Source organism: Tenrec ecaudatus, chromosome 16 (genome assembly GCF_050624435.1).
Source record: "Tenrec ecaudatus isolate mTenEca1 chromosome 16, mTenEca1.hap1, whole genome shotgun sequence".
NCBI lineage: Eukaryota > Metazoa > Chordata > Mammalia > Afrosoricida > Tenrecidae > Tenrec > Tenrec ecaudatus.
In genome coordinates, this window is record NC_134545.1 from 103,109,867 (window position 1) to 103,125,842 (window position 15,976).

Here is a 15,976-nt window from a genome sequence, read left to right on the forward strand (position 1 = left end):
CGCCCAGGCCCCTTCTCAAAAGCCGCCTGCTGGAGTTCAGTGGGCACAGGCTCTACTCGCCTCTCTCACTGCTTCTCCTAACTGGTCCTTCTTCCACCCCTCGGAGCAGTGAGTGAACACACAGTGGAAAAACCGTGAGTGGTTCAGATTTGCTAAATCAACAGGTGGCAGATGATGGAAACATGCAACCAAGACATTCTTAATCTCCAGACTGTCTGGGGATCCCGGAGAGGGATACACGGACAGTCTTCCTCTGTCCACCTCTGGCAGAGCACTGGCGTGTGTCAGACACTATTCGACGCTTTGCACACACAACTCCCTGCAGCCCTGACAACTACCCTCACTTTCCAAGAAGCCTCAGACACAGCTAGTAAGTGGCCAGACCAGGCCCCCAGCCCAGGCAGCGGGCTCAGCGTATGCGCTCTCCCTTATCCCCCAGCACCGAGTGGCTTCGCTACTGAAGAACCAGAAACCGACCCACCTGTCCTCGCTCAGCACACTCAGCACAGGGTCCACAGAGAGCACGCCATACAGCTCGAGGACGTCGTTCACCTTGAAACAATCCCAGCCTTCGTACACCTAGAGGGCACCGGGTGGAAGCAGCAAGCCATTAGAGGGCTAAGTAGCCTGCCCCAAACAAAGACAGCAGTCTGGAAGCGGAAGCAGGAACACTGGCTGCTTGCAATGTTAGGTCAGGAAGAGGCCTGAGAGCACTGAAACCACCCATCTGCTGCACAAGTGGAGGCCAAGAGAGGCGAGGGAAAGAGGCAGTGACAATGTGCAAAACAAAAAGGGGCCCGGTCAGGGCGTGCTCTCAAAAAGCCACCCTGCCAAGAGGAGCAGGCTTCCCAAAGGAGGTTCAACTGAAACTGCAAAGAAACCTGCGCTGTCTCATAGCACATTGACACCACAAGGGAGTGCCCTAGCCAGCATCCAGGATGACCACGTGGGGAAGTGTCTGCTTCAGTGGTCTCCTGGATGTTCCAGCCCACACCCCCTCCCCCCGTCCAGCCACCCCGAGGGAAAGAGGGACCGGCGGCAGGCACCAAAAACCAAACACACTGTCATCACGTCAATTCTGAAAAGACAGACTGGATTTCTTCATACACGAAGCAGCGTTGGGGGACTACACCAACCCAGTCTGAGATGCTGCGTCGCTAAAAATAACACGCTTTCCCGGGGGCCTGTCGGACAGGCCTCTGTAACTCCTGACAGTGACTTGCAGGGGAAAAGCGGCAAGGCCAGTCAGCTATGTGCCACAAGAGATGTTCCTGTTAAAACCACGACATTTTACCACAACTAAAAATAGCAATAATTACACTAATGACAATGAGAACCAGGAAGAAAAAATGTTGCAAAATGGATTGTGATCGATTGTACAACTCTTCTTGATGTGACTGTACGATTAAACCGTACTATTAAACTGTCTAATACATGGAAGTAAAACTTTAAAACAAACCCACAATCACCAAGAATGGCAATCTCCACTGTCAATCTGAAACTCAGTATTGTTTCTTCTTCACCTAGCAGGATAAACAAATGGACAGAATCAGCAAGGTGGGGAAATAAGTGACCACAGGCCTCTCGTCCTTTATTTTAAATACAAGTGAGAAAAGAGGAAGAGGCTGCCCTCTCTTAGGAAGATGGTAATAGCATGGAGACATGGAGAGGACATGAATTTAAAAGTTGTTCCAGCTTCAGCCCCACTCCTAGACAGATGAGCATCCGAAGGATTCATAGATGCTGTGACAGAACAGTCGCCCCCCCAGTGATCTCCACTCTTAACCGGGGCATGTTACGTCACATAGCTGAGGGAGGGCACAGGCTCATTCTAGATCATCTGGGAGAGTCGCTGTAATCACACAGGTCCTTGAAACTGAAGGACTGGTCCTGGCTGGGGTCAGGAGGTGTGGCTATAAGTGGTCAGTGGGATGCCCAGCGCATGGCTCTGAGATAGAAGAAGGGGGACAAGAGATCAAAACTCTTATGGCCACCAGACGTTAGAAAAGCCAAGAACTTGCTGACACCTGGACGTTAGTTACCCCGAGACTCACGTCTGCTTTCTGGCTTTAGTTTTAAGCCAGCAAATGTGTGGTGATGTTACAAAAGTCACAGGAAGCCATTTTAAGCTCTGAGACACACGACCTGCCTGTGGGCACAGAGGTCGGTGGAAGGCGGAGGGGGTTACCTTCACGAGGCAGGCGGGGCCGCTCTCTCCAGGCAGGGGGAAGTTCAGGTCGAAAGGAGATGATGGGGTCAGGCAGTTGGGCTGCTGTCCAGTGGAAGCTTCCGTTTCTAAGCGCTTTGGCTCTCCGCATCGCTGCAGGCCACCGGCACCCCCTGCAATCAGAGGGCATCACTGTCCGTGGCCACTCCGTGGGCCACCTGGAGAACACCGCCCCAACAAGCTGTGCTCCTAAGCTACCAAGTCTCAGTTGTTACAAAGCCCTTTGGCTGCTGCGTAAGTGAGTTTAAAATGTGCAAATTTCAATGCTTTCCCTACTATAAATAAATGGCAACCCACTCCCCTGAATTCTATGTCAAGAACTGTACTTAAAACAATATTCCTTCCATATGGTTCTGTTGACATCTTTGACCTAAGGAGTAACAAAACCTATGCTTCAGTCAACAGAACCAACCACCTAGAACATTTTTCCTGCTGGGTCAGCTGAATAAACTCTATGGCAACATACCCAGGGGCCACACGTGTAACCCCTGCTCGGTAGCTGGCTTCACAGTAGTTGTTGAGGAAACACAGATAGTAGCTACATCTCAGGGCTGATAACTATCCAGATCACGGAATCTACTTGGTGATCCTAAAGGACTGACTACTGATACCATGCGGCAGCTTGGATGAATCGGGGAGGGGGTTAGGGTAGGGTTGGGGGGTGGAGTGCACTGATTAAAAAAAAATACACGAACGTCAATCCCATGTACAATTTCATTTCTATGACATTAAAACAACAACAAAACTGTAGCTCTAGAAAGCACAGGTATGGCCCCCAGAGGGAATGGGCGGGGGCAGAACAGGGGTGGTGTGGCTAGGAAAGGCAGCGGGAAGGGTCCTTGTGGAAATGAACTTGCTCTCTTGTGCACTGACCGGTCGGTCACTGAGTCTACACACACACACACACACACACACGCAGTGGTTCAATCAGTGCCCCATTTCTGGGTTGTGACTCTGGTCTCTAACTGTGCCAGAGTCACCCCTGGGGGAGTGGGGTGGTAGGAGGTCCCTCACAACTGCACATGGAGTTACCCAGGCCCTCAAGTAAGCAGCTGGATGTCATCACCACTTGGTGGGTTCAGAGAGAAAGAACAGGACTACCAGCCACTCCATTGTTAGGCTCGGAAATCCTCAGGGGGCAGTCCTGCCTGCTCCTTCAGGCTCACTTACTACAAGTTGGAATTGACTCAGTGGCAAGGATCTTGTGTTACCTATTACAATACATTCACAATCAATATATGGTAAGAAAGTGTGATCATCAGTCCCTCTCTTGACAAAATACCAACATGCGGACTCCTCTCGGAATCAAGATCTGCTTGTATGTTAAGTCGGTTTTAACAAATGGACGAGGATAAATTTATATAAAGAATCACACAAAACCAAGATAATTCTAAGGGTGTTTGCTTTAAATCTGAAGAAGGAAAGCATCTCAACCCACAACGCATCTGATATTTTTAGTCTCATCAAACTGCAAACCACTCTTGCAAGGAGTTTCTGAGACACAGGAGTCAAGCATCAGGCAGGGCAGTGTGCATTCCTATCACGTGAACGTTGGGATAAAAAAATCTGGAACAGGCAGGGAAAGGGCCTTGTCAGCTGTGTGGCCACCTCCCACCAAGTGGGGACCGATGACCAGAGTACAATGGAAACTCTCCAAACCACCTACCACTCTGACCCACTGGAAAGCAAGCCCCATCTAGAACTAACTTAGATACAATGAACTCTGGGGCCAAACCCTGAGAGCCTGTGGCCCTGACCTACCGGCATGGGCGGCGGCTGTGTGCTGCTCTTTCTGCTTGTTGGGCTGCTGGTCCATGTCATCGTCATCTTCGTAACTCCGCTTGTGCCGGCTGGGCGTGTAGGACGTCGAGGGGCTGACTCGGGCTTGGTTGGCATTGATGTAGGCGTTCGAGGGAAGGTTAAGGAAAGACCACATGGGCCGAAGGGCAGCCTACTACAGTAAACCCTTTACGTGGCCCAGAGCAAGGAGTCTAGGTAGAGTGAAATGGTTTTTCAAAAGCAGTTGGATTTCTGGTGTTGGTCATGGAGGGACAGGTGACATCTGTGAATGACAAGGACAGGGGGAGGAGCAGCCAGGGTCCTGGCCTGAGGAGAAACACTGCAGCAGTTCCCTCCCCACTGCCCCACACTGCGACAGAGAAGCAGAGGCCTGCTTTGCTGGGTGCAGAACACAGAGCAGTTCCTGGCCACGGAGCCCCACTAAGGTTGGCAGAAAGCCCAGCAGGAGGAAATGTGACCACTTAGGCACCCAGGAATATCTGCAGGATCCCTTCTGGTGCGAAGCTGTAGAATGAAAACCCAGGACCCCTGGGAGCCCGGCAGGTACAGTTACTGAGGCCCTGGAGCTGGCCGGCTGGGATCCCAGTGCTCAGGTGAGACCCAGAAACAGCGGCCGGAGAACATGGACCATAGTCTCTGTAGCTGGGCTGTTCCTCTTGCCTTCACAAACCCCAGACCCAGCTCTAGCAGGCTCAGAGTGACCCAGCACTACAGGATCTGCCTGCCAGGCGCTGCCCCTCAGTGGCACACAGTAGTGTCCTATGCCTTTCCAGCCTGGTGAAGCTGCTCTACCTGCACTGCATGGGCATGCTACACTGAGCCCAATCGCCAACAATCTACCCCTTGAGTGCCTGTGAGCTCTGCCCCAAAAGATCACTCAGAAAAAAAGAGATGTTTCCCACAAACTCCTCTGCACAGAGCCAGTGTGTCTTCTCTTCAGAAAATTAGAATGAATTTAGTTTAAGTTAAAAGAAAAAAAACAGCAAACACCAGCTCCATGATCCGGGCCCTCTTTAGTCAGTCCCGGGCCCTCTTTAGTCATTCCCTCTGCCCAAATGCCAGAGTTTCTCACTCAGATAGGAGCTCTTGGGTGGTCGACAGTTTCTCCCATCTCAGACAAATGAAGCCACATCAGGACACACTTTGCATGCAAATAATACGTTTTCCTTTCCCTGGGCTAACTTCCCTTGGGCAGCAGGACCAAGTTCTTACACTCTCAACAGCCAAACTGAGGTCTTTACAATCCCAAAAACCAAGCCCATACTCATGTAACCACCCCAGGGACCAGGCCACACAGGCTGCCTCCCGTGAAGGATATCTCCTTCACCCACGTCGCCTCCCCCGGCACCGGCACGCAGTAAAACGTCTGTCTTTCCACCGTGGTAGTCCGTGGGGAGTTCAAATCGACTTCTTGTTGAGGCTGTGACGGGCACAAATTGTATTTTCTTTAAGACCATTCGTAAAAACAAAACGAAAAGGAAATACTAGCAAGTGCATTTTCACATCATAAAACTACTGGAAGTATTTCACACATGGAGTTATATCATTAAGCAACTACCATGTGTACTTGAGTAGAAGCCGAGTTTTGCAGCATATTTTTAATGCAGTTTTTGTGGTAAAATTAGGTGCCTCGGCTGATATTTGAGTATATACAGTAATTCAAATAACCTTTCTTTAAAAAACAAAGAAAACCGATAGTTTCAAATGCAAAATCCCTAATAAATAGCACCCTAGGTTCCAAATTCCAACCTTTTAAATGAACAGGACACCCATTGGGTCATAACCAGCCCATCAATAGTCAACACTAGGTGATGCTCCAACCTAAGTTCCGTACATTAAATATGATTCCCAAGAAGAGGCACAGTCTGCAGTTCTGATTTAGAAAATCCCAAGAGGTTTTTTTTTCTCTCTAAGTTCAAAGCTGAGATACACACAAGCAGGGAAATTTTGCAGGTTTCTTCCTCTACTCTGCAAGTCTAACACCCCGTCTGGTCAAGGGGCTTCTGGTGGTGGCTTAGGCCACACACAAGCTCTCTAAGGAGTCCTGGTAGTGTGACGCACAGGGCTGCTAACTGCAAGATCAGCAATTCAAATTCACCAGCTGCTCGCCATGAGAAAGCTGAGGCGGTCTACTCCTGTAAAGAGTTACAGTCTCTGAAACCCACAGGGACAGTTCTATCCTGCCTTATAGGGTGGCCAAGAGTCAGAATTGACTCAAAGGCAGTGAGTTTGGTTTTAGGTAGCATCTCCTATGGACCATGTCTCATCTCCAGATGTGGCCACCGTGCCACTGCGTTAACTAGAAGCCGCCGTGAGTTAGTGTAGTCACTGACAGGAGTCAGGGCTACTTAAACCAAAGATGCTGATACTTGGACCCTGGGACTTGACAGGTTATTGACTCTAAGAGAGTTCTGTGGGAAAAAGATGTCAAGAGTCTAAAAGTAAGTCATCTTGGGAAAGGTGAAATAAGTCCTTCCTAGTAGCCACTGCTCTCAGTAACTGCAGGAAGTGACTATTTTCTGTAATATCATCTCTGAGCAACCTCGCCCCTCCGGCCTGTCTGTCCTGATCGGCCCCCTCCGCAGCTCCTGGGAAGTGGTGGGCCGGCTCACAGCTCAACTGCCTCCTGTAGTTTTGAGGACCCAGGAGTCAGTCTCAGAACGGGAAGGCGCTGGTGTCTGGGACACCAGAAGTTCGGGATCTGTACAGCCAAGTCAACCCCGGTGGGGCTGACCCCACACTGAGCCCTGGCCTGCCTGAACACCTAATCAGCCCCCATGGGGGATGCTGTCGGCTTTCCTGCAATTGATCATGGGTCTAGTTCTCTACAGAATCACAGGTCATTTCCATGAAATGAAAATCATCGTGGGTGAGGGGCGATTGGAGGATGATGTAAGACATGGAAAAAATAAGCTGTAATTTATCAAGGGTTCAAGAGGAAGGGAGGGCGGGGGAAGAAATGGGGAGCTGATATCAGGGACTCAAGTGGGAAGAGAATGCTTTGAAAATGATGATGGCAGCATACGTGCAAATGTGCTTGACACACTGGATGAATGTATGGATTGTGATGAGATGTAAGAACCCCCAATAAAGTTATTTTTTTAAAAAAGAAAATCACCAGGGTCCTCCTTACAATCAGACAAACAATGGAAAGGGGGAAGCCGACAAACAAGCCCGCCCGCCCGCTCTGCTGCAGCTTCTGGGGGGGATGCTCAGCCTGGCTCACCTTCCAAGCCCCACCTTCTATCGAAGACCATTTACATTCTTAAAGCATATTTTTCCTTTCTGCCAGGAAATGAAGGCAGGGTTTAATTTAGTGTAATTAAGCCAGTGCCAAGCCCTAAGTAAGTCTTTCGGTTTTGTTTGTCAAAGTAAACATCATAAACATGCTGCCCTCCCCCCCCCCAATACCCAAAAAACAAACTCACTGCCATTGAGTCGATTCCAACTCATAGCAACCCCATAGATCAGGGTAGAATTGCCCCTGTGAGTTTCTGAGACTGTAACTCTTTACAGGAGTTGAAAGCTTCATCTTTCTCTCATGGAGCAGCAGGTGTTTTCGAACTGCCGACCTTGCAGTTAGCAGCCCAACACAAATATATAAGTATTGGTACTTGTATGAGAAGGGAACTCATTTTTTTCACATATGACATTCTACCTCCTAGGAAACCATTAGATTAAAAAACTTTTAAAATCCTAACAAAAAACCTCTTAAGAGACAAATAAGACACTTCCCGTGCTTTCTTAAAACTTACACTCAAAATAAATGCATCTGAGTATCAAGGAAAGGGAAGTAATAAATCTCTTCACAGGAGAAGTTACTTATGAAAAAGGTTTTAGCAGCTGCTGCACAGATACGTACCCCGCACTCTGCTACGTCTCGATACTTCCCAAAATGAAGAACCTACACCCCAGACAAAAGAGAACAGGTTCCGTCAGTGTGCCAGAAGTGAAGCTCCCATCACGCGTGCGTACACACGTGTGCACACACACACACACACACAGTGTACCAAAAGTAAAACTCCCATCACACACACACACACACACACACACACACACACACACACACACACACACACAGATTGCCAGTGTACCAAAAGTAAAACTCCGATCTCTCTCTCTCTCACGCTCTCTCTCTCTCTCTCTCTCTCTCACACACACACACACACACACACACACACACACACACACAAAGGATGCTGTCAGTGTACCAAAATAAAACTCCCATCACACACACTCAACGCAACAAAGGGAAAGCAGAGTTCTGGGACAGGGAGTCATGCATACCCGCGCGCCTGTGTTGCGGTTGACCGTTTCATACACTCCCATGTAAAACTCAGGGTCAAACATGTCCTGAACCATGCAGCGAAACTTCACGAAACTGTTAGGTCTCAAATAGTGAAGGGGAACTTCGTTCAATGAAGGGACCTTCAGAGAAAACCGACAAATCAGAAGATCACAACGCTGAGTGGACACACAGCTTACCTAGGGGACCCCGCTGCTATTAAAAGAAAACCCAAGGCCAACGGGGGAGGAGATGCCCCAGTGGCCAGCATTACAGTCAGGTCTGTACAACCACACTTGACTACAGTGTTATTTTCCTTGAGACACTTTTCAAGGACCAGAAGGGCATTTGCTTCGTGGAACTAATTTTTCAAATGAAGGGACCGAAACAAAAGTGATACCAGCTTTCATCACAGCTTTGTCCTTAGGAGGTGCGGCCTATACAGGGCTTGGAGCCACCACCCTGCAGAACCTCCGTCGGGGGTAGACTGAAGGCCGCCACCAGCTGGATGTCCTGGCAGCACTGGTCACTTACTGCCGCCTACTGGTGCTGGTACAGAAGTGGCTCACAACGTCGCACAGCAAATCCACCCGACTTCCAATGGGTGTTAAGGTAATGAATTAAAGCCCTGCTCTCCAGGCTCCTGTGGGCCCCAAACTAGTGATGAGCTCACCCATTTGGGAGCACTGTTCTCCTTCAGCTTTTCCTTAAAATACTCAATTACTTTCTTCTCCCAGTCTGGGTTAACTCCGTTTTGGGCTGAAAGAGAAACATCATCATTGGTTAGGTTCAGGTGCTTCAATTCAGGAACTTCACTACTAAAGGGGAACTTACTAATGAGAAAGGCCTCATGCCCTACTTTGCAGCTGCCCAGAACAGACACATCACGACAATGTTAGCGGCCGGGACCACAGGCAAGAGGCCATGGGCCTCCAAGCAAGGGGGACAAAGGCCCCAGATGAGGGAGCAGGGAGACCGAGCAGCAGAGGAGCATTGTGCAGTGAGTGTACTGCTGTATCCAAATGTTTCTATACAAATTAAAAAGAACCACCCTGAAACACTTGGCCACGCCCCTTTTCTAATGACTTCAACTTTCAGAAAAGCAGTGTGAATAGTCCCAGGAATACATGCATTTTGTCTGAATTCTTCTCTCATTAACATTTCCCCCCTTGGCTTTATCCTCTGCTCTCAAACACTTGGGGGTGAGTCACACACATCTGTATCTTTGGGAAAAACACAGTACTGCTACCAGCCTCAGGTCTGGAGGTGCACACTGGATCCAGCACTCTGTCCATGGAGCCTCCCACCCCATTTCATCTTGCCCTCTTCTTCAGCCCAGGAGCCTGTCTCCACCGATATGGGGCACTCAGAGGTAGTGTCTCTTCAAGCTGCCTCACTCTGGGCTTGGCCAGAGTCTCCTGAATTCAGGATCTGCGCTGCCAGCCAGACTACAGAGATGCTCAACTGCTAGCTAAAAGGTCTACAGTTCAAGCCCCCAGCTGCTCCACAGGAGAAAAAGGTAGCCATCTGCTTTCGCAAAGATGGACAGGCTGGAACGCCGGAGGCTGTTTTCCTGCTCCCATCCGCCAGCATCCAGGTGAGTCGTCATCTGCTCCAAGATACGGGGTCTTCTCAAAGTGGCAGATCTAAAGGGACACATGCCCATCTTTCTCTCATGGACAATGGTGGCAGCCACCTTTGCCACCACCCCCGACCATATTCTAAGTGTGCCAAGGAATCCAGCCCCTAACACATCATCATGGGTCCGGTAGGCGCAATTGTATAGCGATAATAAGTAAAGATTATAGTAAAGTCATAGAGAGCATGAGAGTTAGGAGACTGAAATAGTGGAGTAAGATACATCTCATGGTAACATGCTCACCTCAGCCTCACTTGGTGATCCACATGGAGAGAAAGAGATATTTATTGCTAACCAAGGCTTTTATATTCTCTGGGGACGTGCAAGCCCCCTAATTACAGGCAAAGACATATGTCACAAGAAAGGGTTGCACTATAGGTAATACAGTAACGGGAGGGGGTAGTCTAGGTGTGTCCACGCAATAGGAAGGGGAAGTACTGGAGGTACCCATGTGACAAGACAGGCGGATCCTAGATTCAGGGAGGCAGCTTAATTTTGGACATCACTGAGCCAGTTTGACCTGTTCTCTGGCTCACTACAGACACCATTATCAGTAGGGCGTAAACTCCACCTACAAGAACCAAACCAATGGCCACAAGTCTTTAGAGAGAAGCAGCCCATTGTAGTAGCAGGGAGTGGGCCCCTCTTGTGGTGGGCCAAGACAGTTGTCTGGCGACTGGCTACCTTCAAGGAGCATGTCTCTAAGCATCTGAACTTCCGCCATATGCTCAGTGAGACCAGTTCATACCGGAAGGAAGTCTCAGGGAACATGCACCACTAGGATTGAGTTTCTATTGATCTTTCTTGCTGTACCGTTGTTTTTTTTTTAGGAATACAATGCTAACAAACTGATGTGATAGGTGTTTTAATATAATCTTAGTGATAATAAAACAAGGGTTAAGAAATATAGGAGGATTTTCAAAACAGAGAGTGAGCTACGTTCTTGATAGAATCAGGAACACTCAGTGATGTGGAGCCGTTAACATGCCTGGCTGAAGTACAGTCAGGTACAGCGTTGTCTATGATATTATCTAAATGCCTACAAGGAAGACCAGTTGATAGAGCTGTTCAAGTTTATGTAAATGATCACTCACACAGGGGTGAAGAGACAGAAGACTTCTGTCACCCACTTCCAGCTGAGATTAAACATAACAATGAAGATGTGCTCATAATTACTGGCGATTGGAATGCTGAGTGAAGTTGGAAAAAAGAGGAATGATCGATGGTTAGAAAAGGTGGCCTTGGTGACAGATACAAAGCCGGAGATCTCAAGCTAGTTTCACTAGACCAATGATTGATTACAATCTACAACATAAACCAGTAACTGTGTTGGAGACCTTGCCAGATGGAATACACAGTAATAAAATCAACTCCATCTATGGAAAGAGCTAATGGAAACGCTCAATATCATCAGCCAAAAAGAAAGCCAGGGTTGACTGGAATAGACCATCCATCGCTCATATGCAAGTTCAGGTTGAAGACAACCTTCAACCCATCCCACTTAAATTTCGAGAACATCTCAAGAACAGATGTGACCCACTGAACCCTAATGATCAAAGAACAGACAAGTTGTGGAATAAAATCAGGAACAAAAGACATGAAAAAAGCAGGAGGTCATTAAAAAGGCAGGAGAGAAAGACCAAAGTGGGTGTCAGAAGAGACTGCTCTTGAGCGTAGTTTCTGAAGTGAATGGAAAGAAGTAAACGAAGAAAAAGTGGAGTAGAAAACTTCAAAAGGCACCTGAAGGCCATAAGAAAGCACTGTAATGAAATATGCACAAGCCTGGGGTTAGAAAGAGGAGTCCCGGAGGCATAGTGGTTACAAGTTGAGCTGCAATCCCCAAGGTCTACAGTTCAAAACCGCCAGCAGCGCCTCGGGAGAAGGATGGGGTGTTCCCATAAAGAGTTAAACTCTGGGGAGAGTTGGGAGGGAGGGAGGAAAATAGAGGAGCTGATCCCAAGGGCTCAATAGAAAGTCTAGAAAAGAATGTCGCAACATATGCCCACACAGGACTGCTGCATACAATCGACGGATGGAATGTAATATGAGTTGTAAGAGCCCCCAATAAAGTGATCTTAAAAAAAAAAATTTTTTTTTTAAGTGTGGGAAATACCCAGAGACAGTTAGTTCTAGCCTGTCCTTTAGGGTTCCCATGAATCAGAGTTGACTCAATACAGTGAGTTTGGTTTTGGTTTGGAGTTAGAAAACCACAAAGAACAATGAAACACACAACTTTCCTCTATTCCTAGATGCTTCCTCCCCCCCCCCCCACCCCCCCGGCATCATGATCCCAATTCTACCTTACAAATCTGGCTAGACCAGAGGATGTATACTGGTACAGATAGGAACTGGAAACAGGACAGGTGATCCCTTCAGGACCAGTGCTGAGAGTGGAGATACCAGGAGGGTGGCGGCAAGGTGGGGTGGAAAGGGGGAATCGATTACAAGGATCTATAAATAACCTCCTCCCTGGGAGACGGACAACAGAAAAATGGGTGAAGGGAGACATCAGACAGTGTAAGACATGACAAAATAATAATAATTTATAAATTATCAAAGGTTCATGAGGGAGGCGGAGCAGGAAAGGAGGGGGAAAATGAGCTGATACCAAGGGTTCAAGTAAAAAGCAAATGTTTTGAGAATGATGATGGCAACAAATGTACAAATGTGCTTGACACAAAGGATGTATGTATGGATTGTGATAAGAGTTGTACAAGCCCCCAATAAAATGATTTTAAAAATACCTCGAATATCTCAGGATGAAAGAACTAGAGAAAAAAACCTAAAGCCTTGAGTTATAAAGATTATGAAATGGAAAGATTCTTTGAGCAAAATATTGAATGATGCAGGAAGTATCAAAAGAAGATGGAAGGCACACACAGGAGTCAGTGTACCACAAAGATCTGGCTGGAGGACTTCTACAGGCACACTAATAAAAGACGCAATGTCCCTTCCACAAGACCTGCTAACACAGGCGAGGAGAAAGCAGTAACCAACATCATGGCAAACATGGGAAAGACTGACGTGGCCAAGGATTTCAGGTTGCTTGGATCCACGAGCCTTCTGGGGAAGAGAAGTCAGGAAATCAAATGACACAGCTCATTGGGCAAACCTGTCGCACAGACCTCTTTAAAGTGCCCCAGAGCAAAATGTCACTTTGAGGAATACAATGTGCCTGACTCACACCATGGCATTTCGGTTCCATTATATGCAAGTGAAAGCAAGTAAGAGAAATGATGCGTTTGAACTATGGTGCTGGCAAAAAAATATTGACTGTAAGGGAAGAACAAACAAATCTGTCTTAGGAAAGTACAGACAGAATATTCTGTTCCTTATAAACGAGCATGACGAGACTTTTTCCCATGTACTTTGGAGCTATCAGGACAGACTCAATAGCGTTTCATATTGTTTTTTTAAGTTACTCTACTGAGAAATTGATCTTTGGGGTTATCCCTGGGTGGTAAAGCAAAGAGTCAGCAAGAAACAGGAAGACCCTAAATGGCACGGACTGTCATGCCATGGCTGCAATCATGGACTCAAAACAGAACAACCCCTGGTGGCGTAGTGGTTACATGTTGGGTTGCAGTCCTCAAAGTTGGCAGTTCAAAACCACCAGCCGCTCCTCTGGAGAAAGACAGTGCTTCCTACTCCCATAAAAGTCTCAGAAACTCAAAGGGGTGGGTTCTCTCTGCCCTACAGGAATTGACTGGATGGCAGGGAGAGTGAGCATGTCATTCTGCTGTACAGTCAGAGTGGCACTCAACAACTGACAAACGTGATGGAAACAACTTCAGTCCTGGTAACGAACCAGAAAGGAAACACTTACTCTCCAGTCTCCTGGAAAACAAGTGCAGAGGTTGACCTTGTAGGCGGCATTAGTTTATGTGGAAACATACTCTGGGAGGGACGCAATGTGTGAATGAGTACTAGTCACTGCAGTTCCCAGGTGAAGCACAATGACAAAGATGGGCATGCACAATGCACAGGCTGTTATAAGGCGTTGCATTGCTAATGATCAACCAAGAGGCAGGAATCCAGGACTCCAAAGAAAACTCTGGTGTTTGCTCTGCAGTGATCCATGGGAGGAGGAAGCAGGAAGCTGAAGGCGAGGCAAGGACTAGATGGAGAAAGAGGGGAGAACATTCCTGGCTTAGAAACAGTCTGAGTACACCCTCTGGAGAAGGGAGCACTCGGGGCAGAGGACAAACAGACTGTCTACAGCAGGGGGACAGAGAAAGCTGGCCAAGCAAATTAGAACAGAGGTCTGCTGTTTGATGTGTTAAATATGGCTACAGAGTTCAGACTTTATCTTGTAGGAAATAAGGCGCCAGCAAATGGTCTGAGAGCATGAGCACAATCCAAAGAAATAAGTAAAGCTTGGGTAGGAGACAGGAAAGAAGATCGGAGACGCCACAATTTTCACCTAGAACCTAGCCGACCCTGTCCCCTTCTTCAAAACCCTGGGTAGGGGGAGCAAGCAAAGGCCCGTGAGTTCTTCAATGCAGAGGCCAGGTTAGGGCACAGGGGCTCAAGTGCTTCGGACGGGTCCGGTGGAGCAGACATTGCACTGTATGCACCCCAGGCACGGAACATGTGTGAGGAAACGGAGATTTTCAACAATAACTCAACTAATGTTATTAAAAAGCAAACCCTATAATCTAATTATGGAGGAAAAGGGGAAATTCCTTCCAAGTCGCCTCAGTGTTTTCTAATCTTTTCTAGTATTAGTAAAATTGATCTTGTTGGGTGTACAATCTTACAGATTTCAACCAGTATATGGATCAGCTTCCCCACCACCCAAACCAGGATCTACAACAGAGCTGTAATTCTGGCCCCCTGCCCCCCAATCATCACATGTCTGTTTATCATCACAGTGGTCTTTTCGAGAATTTCATATAAATACATTTATATTGCATGTTTTTTTTTGAGATATCAAAGTTTATTGGTGGTTAATAGGGTCAGTATACAGAAAGTGGGGGGTGGAGGGTAGGGGTGATGGGAAAACTAAAAGGATCATGGAATGTTAGCTTTCAAACAGATTTTTATAATTGCTGTCAATAAGGCTTAAACCTGTAAATAACTGAACAGGCAAAAGTTGTAAGATAGATACAAGGGGCCTTCAAAAAGTTTGTGGGAAACTTCCATTATTTTCAGATTTGTTTGAAGTCATCACTGGGGCTTTTTCTTATTCTGGTTTCTTTGTTGGTCCGCTTATGCACTGCATGACCAGGTCCAGGGCCTTCTTGAAAGCTTGCAGATAATTGAGAAGCATGTCTACAGTGGGTTCTGCTTTGTTGTCAATTTTCTCCAGGTTGTAGTCTGGCTGCTTGGCCATCTCGGGAGAGCTTAAGTCAGGCTGGCCCTTGCTGTGAGCTGAAGACATTCTAGGAGTCTCAGGAGGAGGCACTGGGCGTGCCTACTACACAGTGCTCAGGCTGCTAGCGCTTCTCTGGCACCACACCCCCGGCACAGCAAGTGAAACCGTGGTATGACCCTCACTTCTGGCTAGGACACCTATATTGCATATTAACATTAAGAGGAAGGTACCTTGGTTGCTGCTAGCCAAAAGGTCCGTGGTTTGTACCCACCAGCCGCTCTCTGGGAGGGCGATATGGTGGTTTGTTTCTGTAAAGATGACAGTGTTGGAAGCCCTGTGGGGCACTTCCACTCTGTCCTGTGGGGTCAGAAGCTACTCCACAGCCCCTTTCCCTCGGCAGAAAGCCTTTGTGACTCATCCACGCTGTGTGCAGAACAGAATTACCATAGCAGGCTCGAGACGGCTGTCCTCAGCAAGACTGGCTAGCAGGGGAGCCCGTGGTGGCCCTTTCGGACACACCCTGTGACTGAGTGGTTCATCCCACCCACTCTGCTCAGGCAACAGTGTGGCGTGGCTCCCAGAGTGCTTGCTGCCGGAGCATCTGGAATGTTGCTTCTCACCACTGAGGCGCCTACAGGAGGAACCCTTCTTTAAACCTTGGAGCAGTGTCTGCGGAGCGTCCCCGGCACAGACTGCACACACATCCCC

The 15,976-nt window shown here is 48.0% G+C and overlaps 1 protein-coding gene across 1 annotated transcript in view; it reads right to left on the reverse strand.

Moving 5' to 3' along the window:
- The window catches only part of MCMBP (minichromosome maintenance complex binding protein), a 31,049-nt gene that overhangs the window by 8,576 nt on the left and 6,497 nt on the right, over nt 1-15,976 (reverse strand). Inside the window, exons 2-8 of the mRNA XM_075533329.1 lie at nt 8,986-9,071; nt 8,315-8,455; nt 7,890-7,931; nt 5,346-5,447; nt 3,989-4,133; nt 2,189-2,340; nt 482-579 (exon numbers count right to left, since the gene is read on the reverse strand). Coding sequence (XP_075389444.1) covers nt 482-579; nt 2,189-2,340; nt 3,989-4,133; nt 5,346-5,447; nt 7,890-7,931; nt 8,315-8,455; nt 8,986-9,071 — 766 coding nt within the window. The remainder of the gene's footprint in view (nt 1-481; nt 580-2,188; nt 2,341-3,988; nt 4,134-5,345; nt 5,448-7,889; nt 7,932-8,314; nt 8,456-8,985; nt 9,072-15,976) is intronic.